This window comes from Rhincodon typus, chromosome 16 (genome assembly GCF_021869965.1).
Source record: "Rhincodon typus isolate 14 chromosome 16, sRhiTyp1.1, whole genome shotgun sequence".
Taxonomy (NCBI): Eukaryota; Metazoa; Chordata; class Chondrichthyes; order Orectolobiformes; family Rhincodontidae; genus Rhincodon; species Rhincodon typus.
The window spans coordinates 18,725,413-18,746,433 of NC_063347.1; the positions used below are offsets into that span (position 1 = coordinate 18,725,413).

At 39.8% G+C, this 21,021-nt stretch overlaps 1 protein-coding gene across 1 annotated transcript in view; it reads right to left on the reverse strand.

Annotated features, from left to right (window-relative positions):
* Positions 1–21,021, reverse strand: part of iars1 (isoleucyl-tRNA synthetase 1) — a 125,975-nt gene that overhangs the window by 52,738 nt on the left and 52,216 nt on the right. The window contains exons 12-14 of the mRNA XM_048606306.1: positions 17,833–17,954; positions 12,352–12,454; positions 11,179–11,262 (exon numbers count right to left, since the gene is read on the reverse strand). Coding sequence (XP_048462263.1) covers positions 11,179–11,262; positions 12,352–12,454; positions 17,833–17,954 — 309 coding nt within the window. The remainder of the gene's footprint in view (positions 1–11,178; positions 11,263–12,351; positions 12,455–17,832; positions 17,955–21,021) is intronic.

Below are 21,021 nucleotides of genomic sequence, written 5' to 3' on the forward strand. Positions count from 1 at the left end.
AGGGGTCCAGACCCGAAACGTCAGCTTTCCTGCTCCTCTGATGCTTCTTGGCCTGCTGTGTTCATCCAGCTCTACACCTTGTTATCTCAGATTCTCCAGCATCGGCAGTTCCTACTATCAGTGAAGCTAGATAGCAGCTCAGTGACGCATCAGTTTTAGCTCTTAACTAAACACAGAAATAAGGATGCCTCATTGACTCAAGAAGTAGCATAAAAGCTCAGTTCCTTCCTCTCACTACCAATTCATCATCAGGTAGACATATCACAGAAACCAACTTCTGCTCAGCTGCAGTATCTCATGAGGAGAACAAAAGTAGTTGTTTCGTTATCTCTGTACTGATCTGGGTAATCTATCAACACAGACAACTATCATTGAGTATTAAAATCATTCTGTCTGAACTGCTTGTCCTTCTCAAACATGAAATCTATCACCTGGCATAGGATTCTAACAATGCAGCGGTTTTGATTTATTTCATAACAATTTCTGGCTTTTGTGTGCAAAATTAATTTCTGTTGATAGTTTGGAGATATTTGTTTCTGTTTGGTTTCTACTGAAATCAAAAGCAAGAACAGGGACGAGCCGATAATTGCTCAGCAGGGGCAAACAGACATTTTTTGTTAGATATCTGCATCAACTACCGTAGGAAGCACAGCTGTGAAATAGTTGACAGGTGCATCCATTAGAGAAATTGTAGCTAGGATGGCTAACTCCTTTACCATCATTTATCCGGAATATGGTCAAAGATAACTAATAATATTGCACCTCTGCAACAATATCAGTTGAATCACTTGATTGACAATACAGACAAGATAAAGCCTTGAAAAAGGTGCATGGAGGCCTGAATAAAACTGAATTTCATTCCATGAATAATGGGATGAAGTGATCGTTTGAGGACATGTGAATCTACAGTAGAGAAAATAGGTAGATGGATGGATATTAGAACAGAGCTTTCAGAATTCAAAAAGGCTGGTGAGTCATTAAGTCCTTGAGTTCAAGAACTCTAGTGCGTGAACTCTCCATTGACTTGTACCACATGTGCATTAGGTATGTTATTATTAAATGCGACCATTGTATGTTCAATTCCTTTTGCAGTCAATAAGTGCCTTTTAATTCCACTGATTTATAGGAATAAACATCCATTCCTAAACACCGTCTTTCAGTCAGTGATAATACGTCTGAATCTAATGTTAAGAAAATTTCTTAAATCACAATAGATTAGATTCATTGTTTTTAACTATTGGGGTTTGGAACACAGGAGCTCATTAGGTCATGACAGCATTTTACTAAAGTTCAAAGAATGCAAAACCTTCCAATTGTTTCCTTCTAATATAAAGTATTAATGAATTCCACTGCCAATTTACATTGTAAAAATACACCAGTCAAAAGATAAGCAACAAATATCACTGATTTTGAATCATGGGATGTTGTCAACTAAGACAAAGGAGGTTGCCCATTGTACCCAAATACACTGTACATTTTAATTCCAAAACTAAATCTGTGAATGAATAAATATTCATAAAACATCAAGTAGGTTTCTATCGGTTAAGTTAAATCTTGAAGAATTATTATTTAAACAAAACTGCTTGAATTCCAGACAACATCATAGTAAGAACAATGTTACCTTGTTATACTTTTATTTCCAGTGCTGTCGTTAACATTAGGAGGCCTGGAATATACCCAGGAAGAAAATAATTCCCCTGTGCAAGGGCACTCTACGCCTTCACTATGTAAGCCACATAGTTGGGAACAGTTCCATTATATAGTTGGGAATCCAGGCCAGTTGCTTAATTAATCTTTTGACGATTAGATTTATACATGCCAACCCATGCATAAATTGTTTAATTTGAAAGAATTATATTATTTATATTAACATCATCTGGATACAGATGTTTCATGTTTTATAGAGGTGACAGAATATTAGGGCTTCAGTTACAAAAATATAATATTTTAAAGTCATGTTCATAGAATTCCTACGTGTGGAAGAAGTCATTCAGCCCATCGAGTCCACATCAACCCTCTGAGCAGCATTCCACCCAGATCCATCCCCTACCCTGTCTGAGTATCCTGGCATTTCCCATGGCTAATCCACCTAGCCTGCACATCCATGAACACTACGGGCAATTTAGCATGGCCAATCCACTTAACTTGCATATCTTTGGACTGTGGGAGGAAACCAGAGCACCCAGAGGAAACCCATGCAGGCACGGGAAGAACGTGCAAACTCTATACAGTCAGTTGCCCAGGGCTGGAATTGAACCCGGGACCCTGGCACTGTAAGGTAGCAATATTGAGCACCAAGATACCATGCCACCTGTCATGTGGTTAAATCTTAGGTTTTTTTTGTGCAGGAACACAAAAACATTTTATAGAAAGACATCATATTAACTTCTTAAGATTTATCCCCTTGCGAGTCAGCTGGGCTTAAGTGATATGCTTGGATCAATATCCTTTTGTGAATTTCAAGAGATCCTGTCAAACCTTATTTTAACAAATATACTAATTCGATACATATGCTTGTAACTTGCTATATTTTCCTACATCACATAACATTGTACATGCCTTTTGCACATCTCACATGAGGGAAACAAAATGTTCTGGACAAAAGTTAGTAAAAATAATCATTGTTTAATTACTTGCTGTATGGATTACAAGCACACTGTAAAATTAGTCATGTGATTAAGTGACATTTGCATCAGTTGTCACGAACCATGTTCAACACTGATGCATGAATCAAATTTAGGAAGCAATTGCTCAAATACGTCCTTCATCTCTCACCAAAGTAGCAAATTACAAATGTAAACAAAAATCTAAACCTCTGGACCTATCTATTCAGAAATGCATAGTTCAGGATAAATGTATTACTACTTCAGAAAAATGAGCTAAGTCAGAGCTTCTGGCAAGAACATTTTAATGGAATCCAAGAACTTTCCTAGCAAGGTGTCAAAGAAAAGTAGGATGGACAAGAAATGCTGGTTTGCCAGCAATGCCCACATCCCAGCAACAAATAAAATAAAAGGTACTGTTACAAATAAAAACAAATTGTTGGAAAATCTCAGCAGATCTGATGGCCTTACTTCTGAAGAAGGGTCACTGGACTTAAAAGTTAACTGATTTCTTTCCACAGTTGCTAGCAGACTAGAAGTTCAGTGACAATAGACGCTTTTGACAAATGAAGCAACAGGGATCACAGCCACTGCTCAGACAGCCAGCAAATGCCCCATCTTTGTCCATTCAGGCAATTGCCAGGTCACCGTGAGGCAGGTCTCTTGGACAAAATTGGGAACAGTGGAGTTCGTGATTGCTGCTGTCACAAACACCAATCTGACGTCTGGGATTGTCATCGAGTATTGGCAGGAAGAGAAGGGGCTGTCTTTTGGTAGCGCTCCCCCAACTACATCCCAACAACAGGGACTTTGAACAGGCACTGAATGTTTTGAGGGAGGGACTTCCCTATTCACCCACCTTCCCAAACCCAGCAGGAACACGCCAGTAATCCCACCCAGGGTTTGCTTACTATGGTCCCTGCATGGCGAGCCTTCTGCCTGCCACTGGTTTAGTACCAGAATTGGTGAGATGAGGCATTAAGTAGGCATCAAATGTCTTGCATTAAGAGGACCTTCCTGCCACTGGCTTAACTGGGATGGAAGCAGGGTCCCCATCCACCTCCAAGGGCACTAAATTGCTTCCATAATCCCTGTTTCCTTCATATCAGATGCTTGGCATGCAGGTAAGTGATGATTGGAGTAATGCATTCAGGCAATGATAAAGCACACCTGACTTCAACCTCTGCCTTATGGTTCTATGCAGGTTTTGGAAACAATCTTTGGTTTAAAATTGTTGCCAGAACAAGGAAAACAGCTTCAAAGATTTTAATCATCTTTCAGCCATCAATAGGATATACAAGTTTACGCAAAAACTTTAAAATCTTTGGTTAGCATCAGCTAGAATACAAGGGTGTTGATTTAATGAGAATTAATTAGCAAGGCAAGCAAAATTAGTCTACACTAAAGTAATGCAAAGATCAGAATAAAATGCCATCTACAGTTGAACTTTCACTTTCCCTTCAGAGATCAAACATAAAGCAAAATTTGCAACAGAATAATGCATAAATATCATCAGTACTGTTTCTCTGAAAAATAAAGGGAAAATACGTGAGACCTCACAATAAAAGAGCAGAAAAAGAATTATGGACATCCTACATAATGAGGTTATGTAGAAAAGAATATGAAAGACCACCTGACCAAACTGGCAGTTTAAATTTCTGAACTTCCATGCTTTGAAAATTGAGATGACAGAAAATTCAAAAGCAAGATGGAAGTTAAGAAGACAGAGAGTTATTATCTTTCTGCTGACCGGAAAACAAAAGTTCTGAAGGAATCCTTAAACTGCAGTAAGTGTGCCAGAACCATAGCTTGGGGTAAGTCAACAAATAAACATGGACAAGTGGCAACTTTTCCCCAGTAGCTACCAAAAAATAGTTTTGACAATTCAAAATCCAATCTCTTCTAACTTTCCAATCCGGTAATTATTGAGCTGTAACTGTCAACAAATAAGAGAAGCCAATAGTAAAAATGAACTGATATGCCATCACTGTTAAAACCATGAATTGAGCCAGCATTCCCCTTGATCTTATTGACACTCCAAAGCAAATTAATGCAGTTTGTTTTCTTCTACCTGCACTTCAAAACATTTTTACAATAAATGGCAAAGTGCTTTTTGACATCTTTAACTGCAACTAGTTTTCTTTGAAATACTCAGAGTAAAACAACACACAAAATCATCTCTCTACTAGTTTATTACTCAGAGACAGCACCTCGCCTGATGAACAGCAGGGAGAAAATTACTGCATTCACAACTATGAAGTTAGAGAAGCAAAATTACACTTCAGAACCCAAAAAGGTTGTTAAAATTCCACTAGGTTCCTAACAAATTCATATCAGGTCTGATTTATCAAGTGTTCAAAATCTGTGCATGTCGTAAGAAATATTCAACAATTTTCAAAAATGGTAAAACCAGATAAAGACATTTTCCATAGAAGTAAACATTTAACCATATAATAATTAAAGGTCATAATTCAACTTTGAACTTGGCCCGGCTGCATTTTATATTACTTCATTGATGAAAAAAATCAAACGATTAAAAGGCACAAGACTCACAAAGGTACCTTATAATCAGAAACAAACAAAAATTGTTGGAAAAATACAGGTCAGGCAGCGTATTGGAGAGAAATCAGAGTAAAAATTTCAGATTCAGTGACCTTTTTTCAAAACTGATATCGCTAGGAAATGTTGGGTTATTATACAGAAGATAAGGTGGGGGGGGGGGTTGGGGAGGGGAGGGGGGTGGAAGAAGGAGGAGTAAACAATAGATGAAGATAGAGCCCAAAGAGAGACAAGGATAGTTGACAGACAAAGGAGTGGACAACGGTCAGCCTAGGAAAATGAATAGCTGCTAATGGGGACTATTTGCGGCTAGCAATGGGTTGTGTGGAATAGCAGACCATATGATAACAAGTCTGGGTCTGTGGCGGTCAGGGCAAGGACATGGGAGAAGGTGCTTCAAGCCCTAAAATTGTTGAACTCAATATTGAGTCCAGAAGGCTATAGAGTTTTCAAGTGGAAAACGAGGTGTTGTTCTTCCAGCTTGCGTGGAGCTTCGCTGGAGCTCTGCAGCTAGTGTCAGACAGAGATGTTAACCAGAGAAAAAGGTCACGTGTTGAAGTGGCAGGCAAATGGCAGCTCAGGGTCTTTTTTGTAGACATAGCATAGGTGCTCTGGGAAGCAGCCACCCAATTTATGCTCCATTTCCCAAATGTGGAAGAGACCACATGATGAGCAGCGAATGAGGTAGACTAGATTGAGTAAAGTGTAGGTAAAATGCTGCTTCACCTAGAAACTTTGTTTGGGCCCCTGGATATTGAGGGAAGGAGGAAGTAAATGGGCAGGTGTTACAACTTCTGCGTTTGCAGAGGCAAGTACCACGGAGCTGGGGTCATGGCATTGTTGGGAGTGAGGGAGGAGTGGACCAGGATGTCCTTGAGCTAATGGTCCTTGCGGAAGGCTGATGAGGGAGGGGGGGTGGAATGTGTGTCCGTTGGTGGCAGCTCGCTGGAGGTGGCGGAAATGGCGCTAATGATCCTCTGGATGCAGATGCTGGTGGAATGGTAGGTGATGACAAGGGGGACCCTATCGCTGTTGTGGCAGGGAAGAGAAGGGTGAGGACTGAAGTGCAGGAGATGGGTCGGATCCAGTTGAGGGCCCTGTCAACTACAATGCTAGGAAATCCTCGGTTGAGAAATCAAGTAGACATTTTTGAGACCCCCTTGACGAAGTTGGCATCATCAGAACAGATGTGACTGAGATGGAGGAACTGAGAGAATGGAATAGTGTCTTTGCACTAAGCAGGGTATGACAATGTACAGTCAAGGTAACTGTGGGATTATTGTGGATATTAGTGGCCATTGTATCCCCAAATATGGAAAAAGAAATGCGAAAAAGAAATGCTGGGGAAGACAGAAGTCAGAGATGGACCAGGTGAAAATGAGAGTGGGGTGGAAATTGAAAGCAAAATTGATAAACTTTTCCATTTCTGGACAAGAGAGGAAAGCAGCATGATGGTATCATCAATATACCAGAGAAAGAGTTGTGGGTGGGGGCTGCAATAGGATTGGAACAAGCAATATTCCATGTATCCCATAAACTGACAGGCTTAACTGGTGGCCTTGTGGGTACCCATGGCCACCCTTTCAACCTGAAGGGAATGAGAGGAGTTAAAAGAGAAGTTGTTCAGAGTGAGGAGAAGCTCAGCCAGGTGGAGAAGGGTTGCGGTGGATGGGGGCGGTTCAGGCCTTTTCTCCACAAAGAAGTAGAGAGCCCGAGAGCATCCTGACAGGGGATGGACATGTAAAGCGATTGCATTTCCATGGTAAATAGGAGGCAGCTGGAGATCACAAACTGGGAATTCTGAAACTGATGTAAAGTGTCAGAGGAATTGCGGATGTAAGTGGGAAGGGCTTAGACAAGGGAAGAAACAACCAAGTTGAGGTAGGAAGAGATGAGTTCTGCGGGGCAGGAGCTGGTAAAAACAATGGGTCTAGCCAGGCAGTTCTGTTTGTGGATTTTGGGATGAAGGTAGAAACGAGCTTTACAGGGTTGGCAGAGTATGAACTTCTGTGATTCCTCTGACACTTTACGTTAGTTTCAGAATTTGTGTTGCAGCTGTACTGTCCCTATCTCTGAATCAGGAGACCTGGTTTCGAGTCTCACCTACTCCAGAGATATGTAATAACATCTCCGAACAGCTTGATTAGAAAATATCTCTATTCTGCCAATGGGGCTCTTGTGTCACAGCAGCAGTCCCTACCTCTGAACCAGGAGGCATGCATTCAAGGCCTACCTGCTCCAGAGGTGTGCCATAGCACTTCTAAACAGATCAATTACAAATATCCTCACTCTGCCTGTTTACCCAAAGTGGAGATTGTTGCCAATGAAATTTGATCAACAAAATAATTATTCAGTTGCAGAACTGCAGCGCTTTAGAATCAGTGCTGATGCACTGCGGAATCTGTACGGCAGCATGAGCCAACCTCCACAGGAGAGAAAATTAGATGGGGAAAACGGTTGATTGATTCAATCATTGATTCCAAAACCCTGCTGTAGCTATTCCTACTGAGAGTCTAGCACCTGAGCCTCATCAAGCCAAGCTGATGTAAATTGACCTGAAAAGCTAAATTCAGGCAGCACTGAATGAACAAATCATTTTTTCAGTAACAAAATTCAGTCAGATAGTCAGAACAAAAACTTGCCCTTGAAAATACTTTACACCAGTATTTTCAACCCCAATTGCCCTCAAACGTCAGTCAACGTCAAATAACATGAAACAATCGTCTGCAGTGGAGAGGTACATCCACTAATGAGTCAGATGCTCAAGGATGGTTTGGCTGATGTTAGGTGATGTACTACAGACTGGGGTGTTGCTGTCCTGATCTGTGCTTCAACAGTGAAACGGAATAATCTATGATGATATAGCAAACAAAACTGGGCCAGTATAAAATCAAAAAGAGCAGATGTAGCAGAAACTTTAATGATAGATAGAAAAAGCTGAGAAAAAGTGTGAATTAATCAGGTGGAGGAACCTGGAAAATACAAGTGAAACAAAATATGATAGGCAAAAAAGATCCAATTTCTATTCATGGAGCTTCTTTCATAGCTCAGGATACCTCAAATGTACTTTAGAGCCAGATAAGTTGTTTTGAAGTGTTGGTACAATAGTGGACTTGCATGGAGCAAGGTCCCATAAACTGCAATGATGTGGATGACCAGATAATAATTTCACATTAGTGAAATAATAGTGCCATGGGATCAATTACCTTCATCCAAAAGGATAGTTAGGCTGTCAGGTTAATGTCTGTTAGAGGCACCATTTGTTAGCAAAGGATCTAAATCAGGAATCTCAACTTGCGAGGTAGTCAATATCTTGCCGCAGTTGCATCATTTTTATCAGGAGAATTTAACAGGAATTTCTCAATTTTCATTGTTAAAATATCTTAGTAACTGTAGCTTACACGAACTGAAACTGATCCATCAAATCTTATGACAGTTTCAAAACGTTAAGAAATGGACTAAATCTCCTCCTAAAACTTAAGTAGGAGATTCCTGTAAATACATACCGAGAGTCCCTAACCTAATTTTCAAAGGTTAGCTACCCAAACAGTGAAATAATTGTACAGAGTATTTTATTTGTAAACAGTCTTTTGACAAGTGAAACAACACAGCAAAATTATCTTAAGTTCTCGTGACACAGTGTTTAGTATTTTGGCCCAAAATCCCGTTAGAATTAACAATCTCAAGTTCCAAATTAATGATGCATTTGCCTCACCTTCAGTGCTACTGAGGAGGAGTGTAAAAGGTTGAATTTTAAAGGCCATAAAATTAAATCCACTTCATATTCCAAATTAAACCCAAGTAGAGGTACATGCAATATTTCCTCATTTCTACACCTGTACTGCCAGAAGAAAACGTTGATAAAATCTATTTGTAAAGTCAACTGTTTCACGCAAATGCATACAAGCACATCCGAAAGCAGAGTGCATTAAACTGTATTCCATTTAGCAATGAGAAAATTGTACTCTTTTTTGTCCATCTCTGCAGAACTGAAAACCCGTGAAATGTATGTTTAAAAAAGTCCAGATGTAATTCAGCCGCTTTGTAATATTTCACCCAGCTTTTGACATTTTATATTCTGCAGATGTCAGAGCCACTTAAAATAATGTAATACTTGGCCACTATATTTCCAAGAAGCCAAGGTGAAAATGAAATACTGTCATTTTATTTGTCATTATCTGGCAAAGCATCTAGTAATACAAGTGATAAAGATTCCTTTTGAAGACATTTGTAGCACGTCAAGTTTACATGATAACGTTTACATGCGAATCACTGAACTAGTCTTATGGTTGGAGCCTTGTACAGACAATTCCACAGTGTTGTGAATTTCAAAAGAAAATAGTGTAACTACATAGCTGAAACACATGGTTTTCAATAAAATACTTTATCCAAAATAATCAACCAGTAGTTCCAGAACTTTGCCATGTTACCTCAGTGAATAAACTACCAAAATTATTTTCTTGGGCATATTTAATGAAAAGATCTGTTTTCTCTCAAGGCCAGATCAACAAATAGATTGAATTTGTTTTAACATAAGAAAAGACAAAGCTTAAATTTTTCCAAAGTGGTGAAATGCACTGTAAACATTTAGTGCATAAATGCAATGCCCAAGACCACAATATCTCACAAATAAATAAAGTCAAGTGCATTTAAGGTTTTACAGCTCAAAAATGTGGAATATAATCTGGTGTGAATTTAATAACTTTAAATTATTTCCTATCAAAGGGGCCAGATTAACAGTAACAGAGTCATTTTTTGTAAAGTTACTGCAACACCATGAGATTTAGTTGCAGACTTTGCTGAGTGTACACGATCAATTGAGTATGGTCATGTCAATTTAATTGTAGTTTTGTCCTGGAAATTCCCTTGCAATGCTCCCATCTGTGCATAAGAATTCACCAATGTAATTTATGATGTCTTAGGAGACTATCTAGCAAATTTGGTCAGAACAAAATCCCAGGGTTTAGCGTTCGAAGAGATTTTCTGCATTGCTTTGATCTTTTCAAGAAACTAATGAGGCTTGCTGGTGGCATTCTGCTTGAAACCATTTGCTTTTAAACTATTGTTAATCTTCAAAGTGTAACTAATTGATCTAGGTGTTTGGTCAAAAGTAAAAAATGAGGGAAAGCAGCACAAAGATTACATTTTTATATGGTGTCTCATTATTCACAGTGTCTCCTTACTAGAGTAAAAAGCCATAAACTGGCAAAGAAAACCAGAGTAAAAAATATACCACTGCAGAAAGTTTGCTGAAACAAGCCCACATGAATTCAGTCAGATGAGAATTCCAACCAATGATTGTTAAAATTAGTTGAACAAATTTAAAACAGTACAATACACAGAATAGTCAGATTGGGCATCCTAACTTCTATATTAAATGATAGATTGCTATTGATAACCTTGAAGTATTTTAACTTTGCCAAAAAAAAAAATTGGATTCCAAAACCTTTCGCCAAAATAATTTTCAGTCTTTCACCTTTGGAAAAATATATTTCTTCTGAAAACATTTCAGTAAGCACAAAAGGGGATCAGAGCTTCAATGCAGTATATTAACTATATCTAACATTTTCTTTTGAATTTAATGGCTATTGCAACAAGTTCACAAAACTTACAGGGGTGTTAAAGATGAAGTGCCATTTCCAGGGAGCCAGTAAGGGAGTGGTGCAAATCACAATTTATGACAATTTGCAGATCAGGGTATCTTTTGCTCACAAAACATTGTAGGCCAACTTACACTTTGATAACTTGATGCAAACAGCAATTGCTAACCGACTATATTATTTTACTAACAATGAAGTAACATCGGATGTGATGGGAAGATGAATCTTAAGGAAAGCACTAATAAACATTTTAAATGTTAAAAACTGGCAAACAGCACTGCACGTAAAAGTATCATTTTTTCAGTTTTGTTAACAATAATTTACGTGACATTACAAGCCATTTAACAGAATTATGTACAGAGGCTAAACTTAAAAATTAATACTTGCATTGATAAGACAAATACAAATTAACTTACTTCCAGAATATAGTTCTCTAAGGCTCCAATATCTTTAAGTGCTTCTGAATCCTGGTGAATGACCACAACCTCTTTTAAAGGATACTGAAAAAAAAATTTGAACAAACCTTTGAGTGTTGTTTGTAAGGTTCCACTTATATGCTAAAACATATAGCCAGTAAAAGAAAACAATAAAGGAAAAGAGACAAAATTTGAAACAGACCATGAAGCCAGGACTTTGAGCTAGAAACAGAGCATGGAAAATTATCAAAGGATTAAAAACTTGCAAAGCTTCAGGATGATTAATACAGCATACTCTTTATTAGCACACTAGGATAACAATAATAATGCACATATCATGAAAGAGCATCAAGAACCCTTCAATAGTTATGGAAGCTGTACGAACATGATTAATGTTATATGTTTATTTTGCTGCTGTTGAACAGCAAATTGACAAATGAAGAATGAGCAAAATCATTTCATGTGAACCTAAATTGACTGAAAGTCTTAATTGCAAGTACTTGATCTGTATGGATAGAAAATAAATTCTCTCTAGTAGTAAGACTTGAAATATTTCTTCTTATAAATGCTCCAGAACTAAATTTATCATAGAATCCCTAGTGTGGAAGCTACCATGCAGCCCATCAAGTCCACACTGATCCTCCGAAGAGCATCCCACCCAGACCCACCCCATACCCTATTCCTGTAACCATGCATTTCCCATGGCTAATCCACCTGGCTTGCACATCCCTGAACACTATGGGTAATTTAGCATGGCTAATCCACCTAACCTGCACATCTTTGGACTGTGGGAGTAAAATGCTGCACTTGGAGGAAACCCATGCAGCCACAGGGAGAATGTGCAAACTCCACACAGACTGGAGTTGCCTGAGACTGGAACTGAACCTGGGTCCCTGGTGCTGAGAGGCCACAGTGCTAACTTCTCAGCCAACTTTGCCAGGGCGACATGGTATTTAATAACTTTACAAAAAAAATAGCTTCCTTTTGTAGAAATTCTAAGTAATTGATATGAAGAAATGAAAGACATTAAATGACAATACATCACTCCATTGTCATTATCCTGTTTCAGTAGAGTACTTTGAGCACAGAGAGGCAGAGATTAGTCTTTATAAAGACCTAGAATCAAAAACAGAGCTGCAGCATTACTGTAAATTGCAGATGGTGCGTACAAACCTTAACTGGGAGTGTCTTCCTGTCTCGGATCACTCTTCCAAGCTCAATGACTGACTGCATTTGAGCAACTGCACCTTCAATACGTTGGTCAATGACAGACTCCCTAGAGGAAATAAATCAAAAAAACATTCAGAAAGGGAGGAATGAGAAACAAACCTTCCCCCCACTTAAAACACACAAAGCAAATCTCAGAACATTGTTAGAGAAGGATGCAAGTCATGGACAGGCATAAAACAAATTAGAGTTATATAGTATTCATCCCAAATGTAGTCAAAGACACGGAAAAGTTCTGGGAGGCACTGATCAACATTATGGTGGAAGAATGGACACAGGCAACCAGACAATCTACATAAAATTTAAATCATAATTTTTGTATGAATTGTGACATCTCCAAAACACAAATTAGTTGTTAAATCAGTTTACACGTTGCCTCCCATCAGATTGCTTCCCTTCCTTGCTGAAGGAAGAACAGGAGCAAGATGAGAAGGAAGATGCAGACCTTACAGGCACCTTCAATGCACAGACACTGTGAAACCTGGAAGGATCTCAAGGATCTCGCCATGATGGCAACATTCAGGATTGTCTGATTCTGCCACATTTCAGGTGAACTCCTCTAACTTAGGAGGTGTCTGTGAAAACGCTGATGATGTAATGTGAATCACCTCACCTCTGACTGCCAACAAACGACGCTCATCCACTCAGAGGTTTCACTGACATCGTTTATGGGCCCTTGATCACCTCTGACATATTGCCTTCCTTTTCCTGTACTGCCATTAATAAAAGGAGGCCTAAATAGTTGGCTTCATAAGCTTAAAAGGTGCATAGTCATATTCTCAATTCACGGAATGAATGTGGTGCAGAAGGAAGCCTTTAGGTCTACACATGTGGAAAGCACTCTGATAATGCTCTGCCCAATGCAGTGACCTCTGTTCTCAGTCATTTCTACCTGGCATGAGATGAGGTGGAGGCACTCTGCACACTTATCTAAGCATATGATTCAGGTGGGCATTATCATCATACAGACACCTCAAGAGACTGCTTTATCTATGCCACTGGGTCCTACAGTACAAGTTTGTCTTCAGAGGGGCCAAGGTGGTCACCGATGATGTTGAAAACCGAAAGAACCATGGCCTTTATTAACCTGCATTGCTACTTCATGTGATTTGTGCAACTGTACCTTTCGATCCATTTTCTCCTCTACCTCATTGAGATTTGTATTTGCCAATGAGAATGAGAAACTGCAAAGTGGTTTACACACAAATAGAAATGAACAACCAATCGCAAAGAAAGATGTCAACTGCTTGCAACCAATAACACTTAAGCTTAATATAACTGAAATACTCTAGCATAATTGTTATTTTGAATCACTGCCACATTCAGTGCAATTTGAGGAATGAACTCTAAATGCTAGAGTGATTCAATAAATTAAAAATAAAATTATTAAAGCCCATTTTTAAGGCAAATGCTAGTTACTGTTTATTATATGAAAGGTATTTCAATTAGGCTTTAAGTTATCAACCCGCTTTTTTATTATTCATAAAGAGAAGTAGAAATCATGCTGACAAACATATCCTGTCTTAATTTAATCCAGGAGAACATGTGTAAGTGCTACCCCATTGCACATCTAACCATTGCCCAGAAAGTATGGTGAGCTCATCAATATGTTTTTCTACAAGTTCCTCTGATTCTCTTTATGTTGATTTCACATCTGTTAATAAGTTTAGAATTACAAATCAGTTATGTGTAAAGATCTGTCTTTTTATTTTTCCTGCATTGTGAACGACCGCTTTTCATCATTTATAAAAATGATTTGGATGTGAACATTGGAGGTATCGTTAGTAGGTTTGCAGATGACACCAAAATCGGAGGTGTAGTGGACAGTGAAGAAGATTACCTCAGGAATACAATGGGATCTTGATCAGATGGGCCATTGGGCTGAGGAGTGGCAGATGGAGTTTAATTTAGATAAATGTGAGGTGCTGCATTTTCGACAGACAAATCAGAACAGGACTTATACACTTCATGGTAAAGTCCTGGGGAGTGTCGCTGAACAAAGAGACCTTGGAGTGCAGGTTCGTAGTTCCTTGGGAGTGGAGTCGCAGGTAGATAGGATAGTGAAGGCGGTGTTTGGTATGCTTGCCTTTATTGGTCAGTGCATGGAATATAGGAGTTGGAAGGTCATGTTGCGGCTGTACAGGACATTGGTTTGGCCACTTTGAGTATCGTGTGCAATTCTGGTCTCCCTGCTGATAGGACGGATGTTGTGAAACTTGAAAGGGTTCAGAAAAGATTTACAAGGATGTTGCCCAGGTTGGAGGGTTTGAGCTATAGGGAGAGGCTGAATAGGCTGGGGCTATTTCCCCCAGAGTGTCAGAGGCTGAGGAGTCACCTTATAGAGGGACATGGATAAGGTAAATAGGCAAGGTCTTTTCCCCGAGGTGGGCGAGTACAAACCTAGAGGGCATAAGTTTAAGATGGGAGGGGAAGATTAAAAAGAGACCGAAGGGATAACGTTTTCACACAGAGGATTGTGCGTGCATGGAACAAGCTGCCAGAGGTGGTCGTGGAGGCTGGTACAAAAGGCATCTGGATGGGTATATGAATAGGAAGGGTTTAGAGGGATATGGGCCAAATGCTGGCAAATGGGACTAGATTTATTTAAGATATCTGGTCAGCACGGACGAGTCGGACCAAAGAATCTGTTTCCATGCCATTCAGCTCTATGACACTATGACTCTAAATGAGAAAATAACTGTTTTAAAAAGCAAGGGTGGCTGGACAATTGCTGCACATTTTGAAAGCAGGTAACCTGGCACTTATTGCAAGCATCATTAAAACAGTTGAAAGTTCAAGCAGTGGTTAAGTGTGTTTTCAGACAAACTGGAGCCGAGTGGGTGTGTAGAAATGGAACTTTGTTTGGTACAAGTCGCTGATTGGTCAGTGGACTAGTAACCAGTTATTGATGGCAAAGGCCTTCTGCTTGTCAACAACTACGTGACAGGTTCTCAGCTAAGCGAACAGCTTGGGGCAGTGAACACAATACAGAGAGAAAGAACTCCATCGGAATGCCAAGAAAATTATTATCTACAGTAAAAGCTACTTTAAGCAAGAAGATAACCAGTTTATCTTTCTTTCAACAGTTGTTCTAAGTTGTGACTTTTAATTAATAAGGCAGAGACCTTACATAAGTGAACCAGCCACCCTGAATTTCTTGCAAACCAATTGTAGCATCTGGAAAAGGATGACGAAGAAGCAATATCAGAGGAGCAGGAAAGCTGACGTTTCGGGTCTGGACCCTTCTTCAGAAATAGGGGAAGGCAAGGGGGCTCTGAAATAAATAGAGAGAGGGGGAGGCGATGATAGAAGGTGGATAGAGGAGCGAAGACGGACAGGTCAAGGAGGCGGGGTTGAAGCCAGTACAGGTGAGTGTAGGTAGGGAGTTGGGATGGGGGTTGGTCAGTGAGGAGGGAGGGGTGGGTAGATGGGAGGGAAGACGGACAGGTCAAGGAGGTGAGGATGAGGCTAGTAGGTGGGAAGTGGGGGTGGGGGTTGGTCAGTGAGGTGGGAGGAGCGGATAGGTGGGAGAAAAGACGGACAGGTCAAGGAGGCGGGGACGAGAGGGGCTGGTCTTGGGATGAGGTCGGGGATGGGGAGATTTTGAAGCTTGTGAAGTCCACATTGAGACCATTGGGCTGCAGGGTTCCCAGGCAGAATATGAGGTGCTGTTCCTCCAGCCTTCAGGTGGCATCGTTGTGGCACTGGAGGAGGCCCAGGGTGGACATGTCATCCAAGGAGTGGGAGGGGGAGTTGAAGTGGTTCGCGACTAGGAGATGTTGTCGTTTGTCACAAACCGAGCGTAGGTGCCTAACAAAGTGGTCTCCAAGCCTCTGCTTGGTTTCCCTGATGTAGAGGAGGCCACATCGGGAACAGCGGATACAATATATGCCACATTAGCGGATGTGCTGGTGAACATCTTGGGGCCTGGGATGGAGGTGAGGGGAGAGGTGTAGGGGCAGGTGTAGCACCTCCTGCAGTTGCAGGGAAAAGTGCCAGGGGTGGTGGGGCTAGTAGGGAGTGTGGAGCTGACGAGGGAGTTGCAGAGAGAGCGGTCTCTCCGGACGGCAGATAAGGGTGGGGACGGAAATATATCCTTGGTAGTGGGGTCAGATTACAGGTGGCGGAAGTGGCAGAGAATGATGCGTTGAATCCGGAGGTTGATGGGGTGATACGTGAGGACAAGGGGAATTCCGTCTTTGTTGTTATTGTGGGGAGGGGATATGAGGGCTGAGGTGCGAGAAACGCAATTTCCCCTCCACAGTGGTCGAAAATGCCCTTCCCGCACCTCAGCCCTCTCACTCCCTCCCCGCAATAACAACAAAGACAGAATTCCCCTTGTCCCTGCAGCTAGAGTCTAATTACTTGTAATAAATAGTAATTTTAGTTAAGTACAGAAATCTGATCCATGCATTCTGTCAATCTGGGTCTGAAAGTAATTAAGTTGGAGAATCTTTGTGCAATTTAATTTTTCAAGTTTTTAACTTTTGTGAAGACTTCAGGAATAATAAGGCTTGATTTCCAGTGCACTACCCAAGTGAGGTGAGACATTTTTCAGATGGTAGAATTTTCACGTCAGAGGCAGTTAAACTTCTTAAATATTTGTGTAAAATATATAAAAGACATTGGAATAAGAAGGTAAAATGAAATTTCAATATCAACAAGACAAATAGAAATGGAAAATATATAAAGATAAAAGTGACAAAAGAGTAACCTGTGACAAGATACAAAAGGATTTTTTTTGTGCTTTCACAATAATGAAACCACTAATATTTAAATAATTATATTTCACTAGTATTGCTGTTTAAGCAATAGCATGGAAGTTGAAAATTCACAAAACATTCTTGGAGAAGTAGTCTCAAGAGTTTTAAAGAGTAATTTTTTAACGCAGCTAGTCAGTCAATATAATTGCTAATAATATTCACTTCGGGTTCAAAGTCATAACGTTTATTCTTTCTTTTATATTGTGATATTGAAACTATTGTTTTTAAAACTACATTTTGCTTTGAGATACCAGATTAAAATTAGAAATTAAAATGACATAAACCAGAACATTAAAACGTTTTGGGGAGTTGATATTTGCATGTTGTCAAACAATGACTTATCAAGGTAATTTCTCAAAATTATTGTTTAACAACAATGTAAATTACAATCAATTTTATCATTTATTCAGCAAAACTACAAGAATAAATGAACAAATTCAGTTTCATACTCCATTATGTTGCATCTTTTTTCAAGCTAGAGTCTAATTACTTGTAATAAATAGTAATTTTAGTTAAGTACAGAAATCTGATCCATGCATTCTGTCAATCTGGGTCTGATAGCAATTAAGTTGGAGAATCTTTGTGCAATTTAACAAAATTTCAACAAAACAAAAATGTCATTTTATATAATATCAATACATTATACAATAAGAAAATATCATACCTCACTTGTGGCAGCATAAGATAGTGAATACTATGTGTATCTTTGTCTGGAACTGAGGATAAGTCTATTAAGTGCCTTAAATTCTGGTACATCAGTTCAGTGATGAAGGGTGTGAAGGGTGCCTGTAAGACCATAATGTTAATATTTATAAGTTACCACAAAGACAATCAAAGCATTAATTGGAATAATCATTCCTACCAGGTTTGCCTCCAATTTATTAAAGCACAACTGGGAATTGTTTTATTATTTGTACACATGACCTCAATGAAATGTAGCTGTCATTGTGCAATATTAATTCAAGAGAATGTCGTAACATCAAGAAAAACTGACAAAGGATGATTACCAGCATTGGGCCAAGGTCTACATCGATAATAATGCTAAACTTAGCAGTAACGTATTATGACTTAGAAGCAGTCATAATATGGTCATTTTGTAAGTAATATGTTTGGGAATCTTTTGTTGTTTTAATAATGCTAAAAGAAAGTACAAAGAGTTTTCATACATCGTAAAGGGATCGATTTTGATTAAGTCCAAATACACGTGGCTTATTGACACTGGGCCTAGAAGCAGTACCAACTAGGACCAACAAATATGAAGGCTGTGCAGCACACTGAAGAATAAAGATCAAGAGGAGAGAGCAGTTAAGAAGGTTCCAAAAAGAAACAAGGCATTGTATGAAAATCTGTACAGGCAGAATACGGTTTCTGTGGTTGGATGCTGCCCATAGAAAACTAGCAAAATCGTTGATGGATAGGGTCTGGTATTCTGCTTGAAAGAACAAAGAGACTGAAACTGGGACCATACAGGTGGAACAGACTGCTACTATCTCAATGAGAGACACTCTTTGTTGCACCTGCTATTTCATGTGTAATCTTTTGCTGTTACTGATGTGCTTTATTGTCAATTCATGTTAATTTGCACCTATGATATTTCATGTTAAAAAGATACAAAAGGTGAAATCTCATCTGATAACTTCATGCTGGGTAATTTAGTTAATTTGTTTTTCTGGCTTACAGATCCCCCGGGATCCTAACATTAGCAGTGAGTATTGTTTTGACTAAGCAAAATTGGATAATTGGATAACAACTTCCAGGGTCTGACCATGCACAAAAGGTGGTAATTCAGAAATTTCTGTTAGATATAACCTGCACAAGCTGTGATCTGCCAGAGCCTCATTTACAGAATCAGACTAAAATTAACTGTGGTATCATCAAATCATGGTATTTTCCCAATTACCGACTAATGACACGAGAAGAGATTAGGACTGGGGCATTCAGGAGCAGTAGAGATAGCAAGAACTGCAGATGCTGGAAGTCAGAATTGATACAGTGTGGAGCTGGAAGAACACAGCAGGTCAGGCAGCTGCAGAGAAGCAGGAAAGTCGATGAAGGGTCTGACCTGAAACATCGGCTTTCCTGCTCCTCTGATGCTGCCTGACCTGCTGTGTTCCTCCAGCTCCACTCTGGGCCTATCGATATCCTGTTGTTTCTTTGGCAATTCTTCTCACTATCTGCAGCTCCCCCATCTTTATGTCATTTGCAAACTTACAAGTCCGGCCACCTACATTTTCCTCCAAATAACTTATATATATTACAAACAACTGGGGTCCCACCAATGATCCCTGCAGAACACCAGCGGTCACAGATCTCCAGTCAGAAAAACACCCTTCCACTGTTACTATGTAACAGTCTATGACCAAGCCAGTTCTGTATCCATTTCAGCAGCTTCCCATAGATCCCACTGGCTTCACTTTTTGTATCAGCCTGCCATGAGGGACCTTGTCAAAGACCTTGCCAGAGTTCAGGGAGACAAGATCCACCACCCTGCCCTCAATCATCATCATCACTTCCTCAAAAACTCAATTAAGTTTGTGAGACACAACCTCCCTCACATAAAGCCATACTGTCTATCAGTAATAAGCCTATACTTTACCAAATATGAGTAAATCCTGTCCCTAAGAGTCTTCTGCAATAATTTCCCTACCACTGATGTGAGGGTCATCGGTCTGTAATTTCCTGGATAATCTGTTACCCTTCTTAATCAAAGGAACAAAATGGCTATTCTCCAGTCCTCTTGGACCTCTCCTGTGACTAGAGAGGACACAAAGATTTCATACAAGGCCTCTGCAATTTCCTTCCTTGCCTCCCCCAGTATTCTTGGATAGATCCCATGAGGTGCTGGGGATTTATCTAACTTAATGCTTTTCAAAGCACGCAACACCTATTTTACATCAACATGCCCCTCCTGAGACTCACCATCCACCACATCCTTCTCCTTTGTGAATACTGATACAAAATATTCGTCAAGGACCTCACCCACTTCTTCTGGCTCCACACTCAAGTTCCCTCCTTGTACTTAAGTGGACCTACCTTTTCCCCAGCTACCCTCTTGCTCCTTATCTATGTATAAAACACCTTGTGATTCTCCTTAATTCTGTTTGCCAAGGACATTTCTTTGAGAGCTTTGCCGGTCTTTAGTCTCCTAAACCTTACATACGCCTCATGTTCCTTTTTGACTAAGCTCTCAATTTCTCTGGTCATCCAATGTTCCTGAGTCTTGCCATCCTTATCCTTCATTTTCACAGGAGCATGCTGATCCTGAACTCTAATCAATTGGCCTTTAAAGACTCCCAAATACAGATATGGATTCACCCTCAAATAGCGACCCCAATTTATTTTCCCCATTCCTGCTTAATATTGTCAAAGTTGGCCTTCTGCCAATTTAATACTTTCAACTGAGCACTAATCTTATCCATGAATAACTTAAGATTTACAGAACAATGGTCACTATTCCTGAAATGCTTCCTCACTGAAACTTTGATCACCTGGCCAGGCTCATTCCCCATTACCAGTAGTCCAAATAGTTGAACTACTTACATATTGCTTCAAAAAAAGTCTCCTGGATGCACCTAACAAACTGCCCTGATCCAAGCCTCTGGCACTAAGCAAGTCCTAGTCAATGCAGTGGAAGTTAAAATCACCCATCACAACAACCCTTTTGTTTTTACACTTTACCATAATCTGTCCACATATCTGTTCCACTATTTCCCACTGACTGTTAGGAGGCCTGTAATACAACTTCAAAGCGATTGCACCCTTCCTATGATTGAGCTCTACCCATATGGCCAATGCTGGATGAGCCTCTAAGGTGTCCCCCAATTCTCCCTAATCAGTAACGCAACTCCTCCAG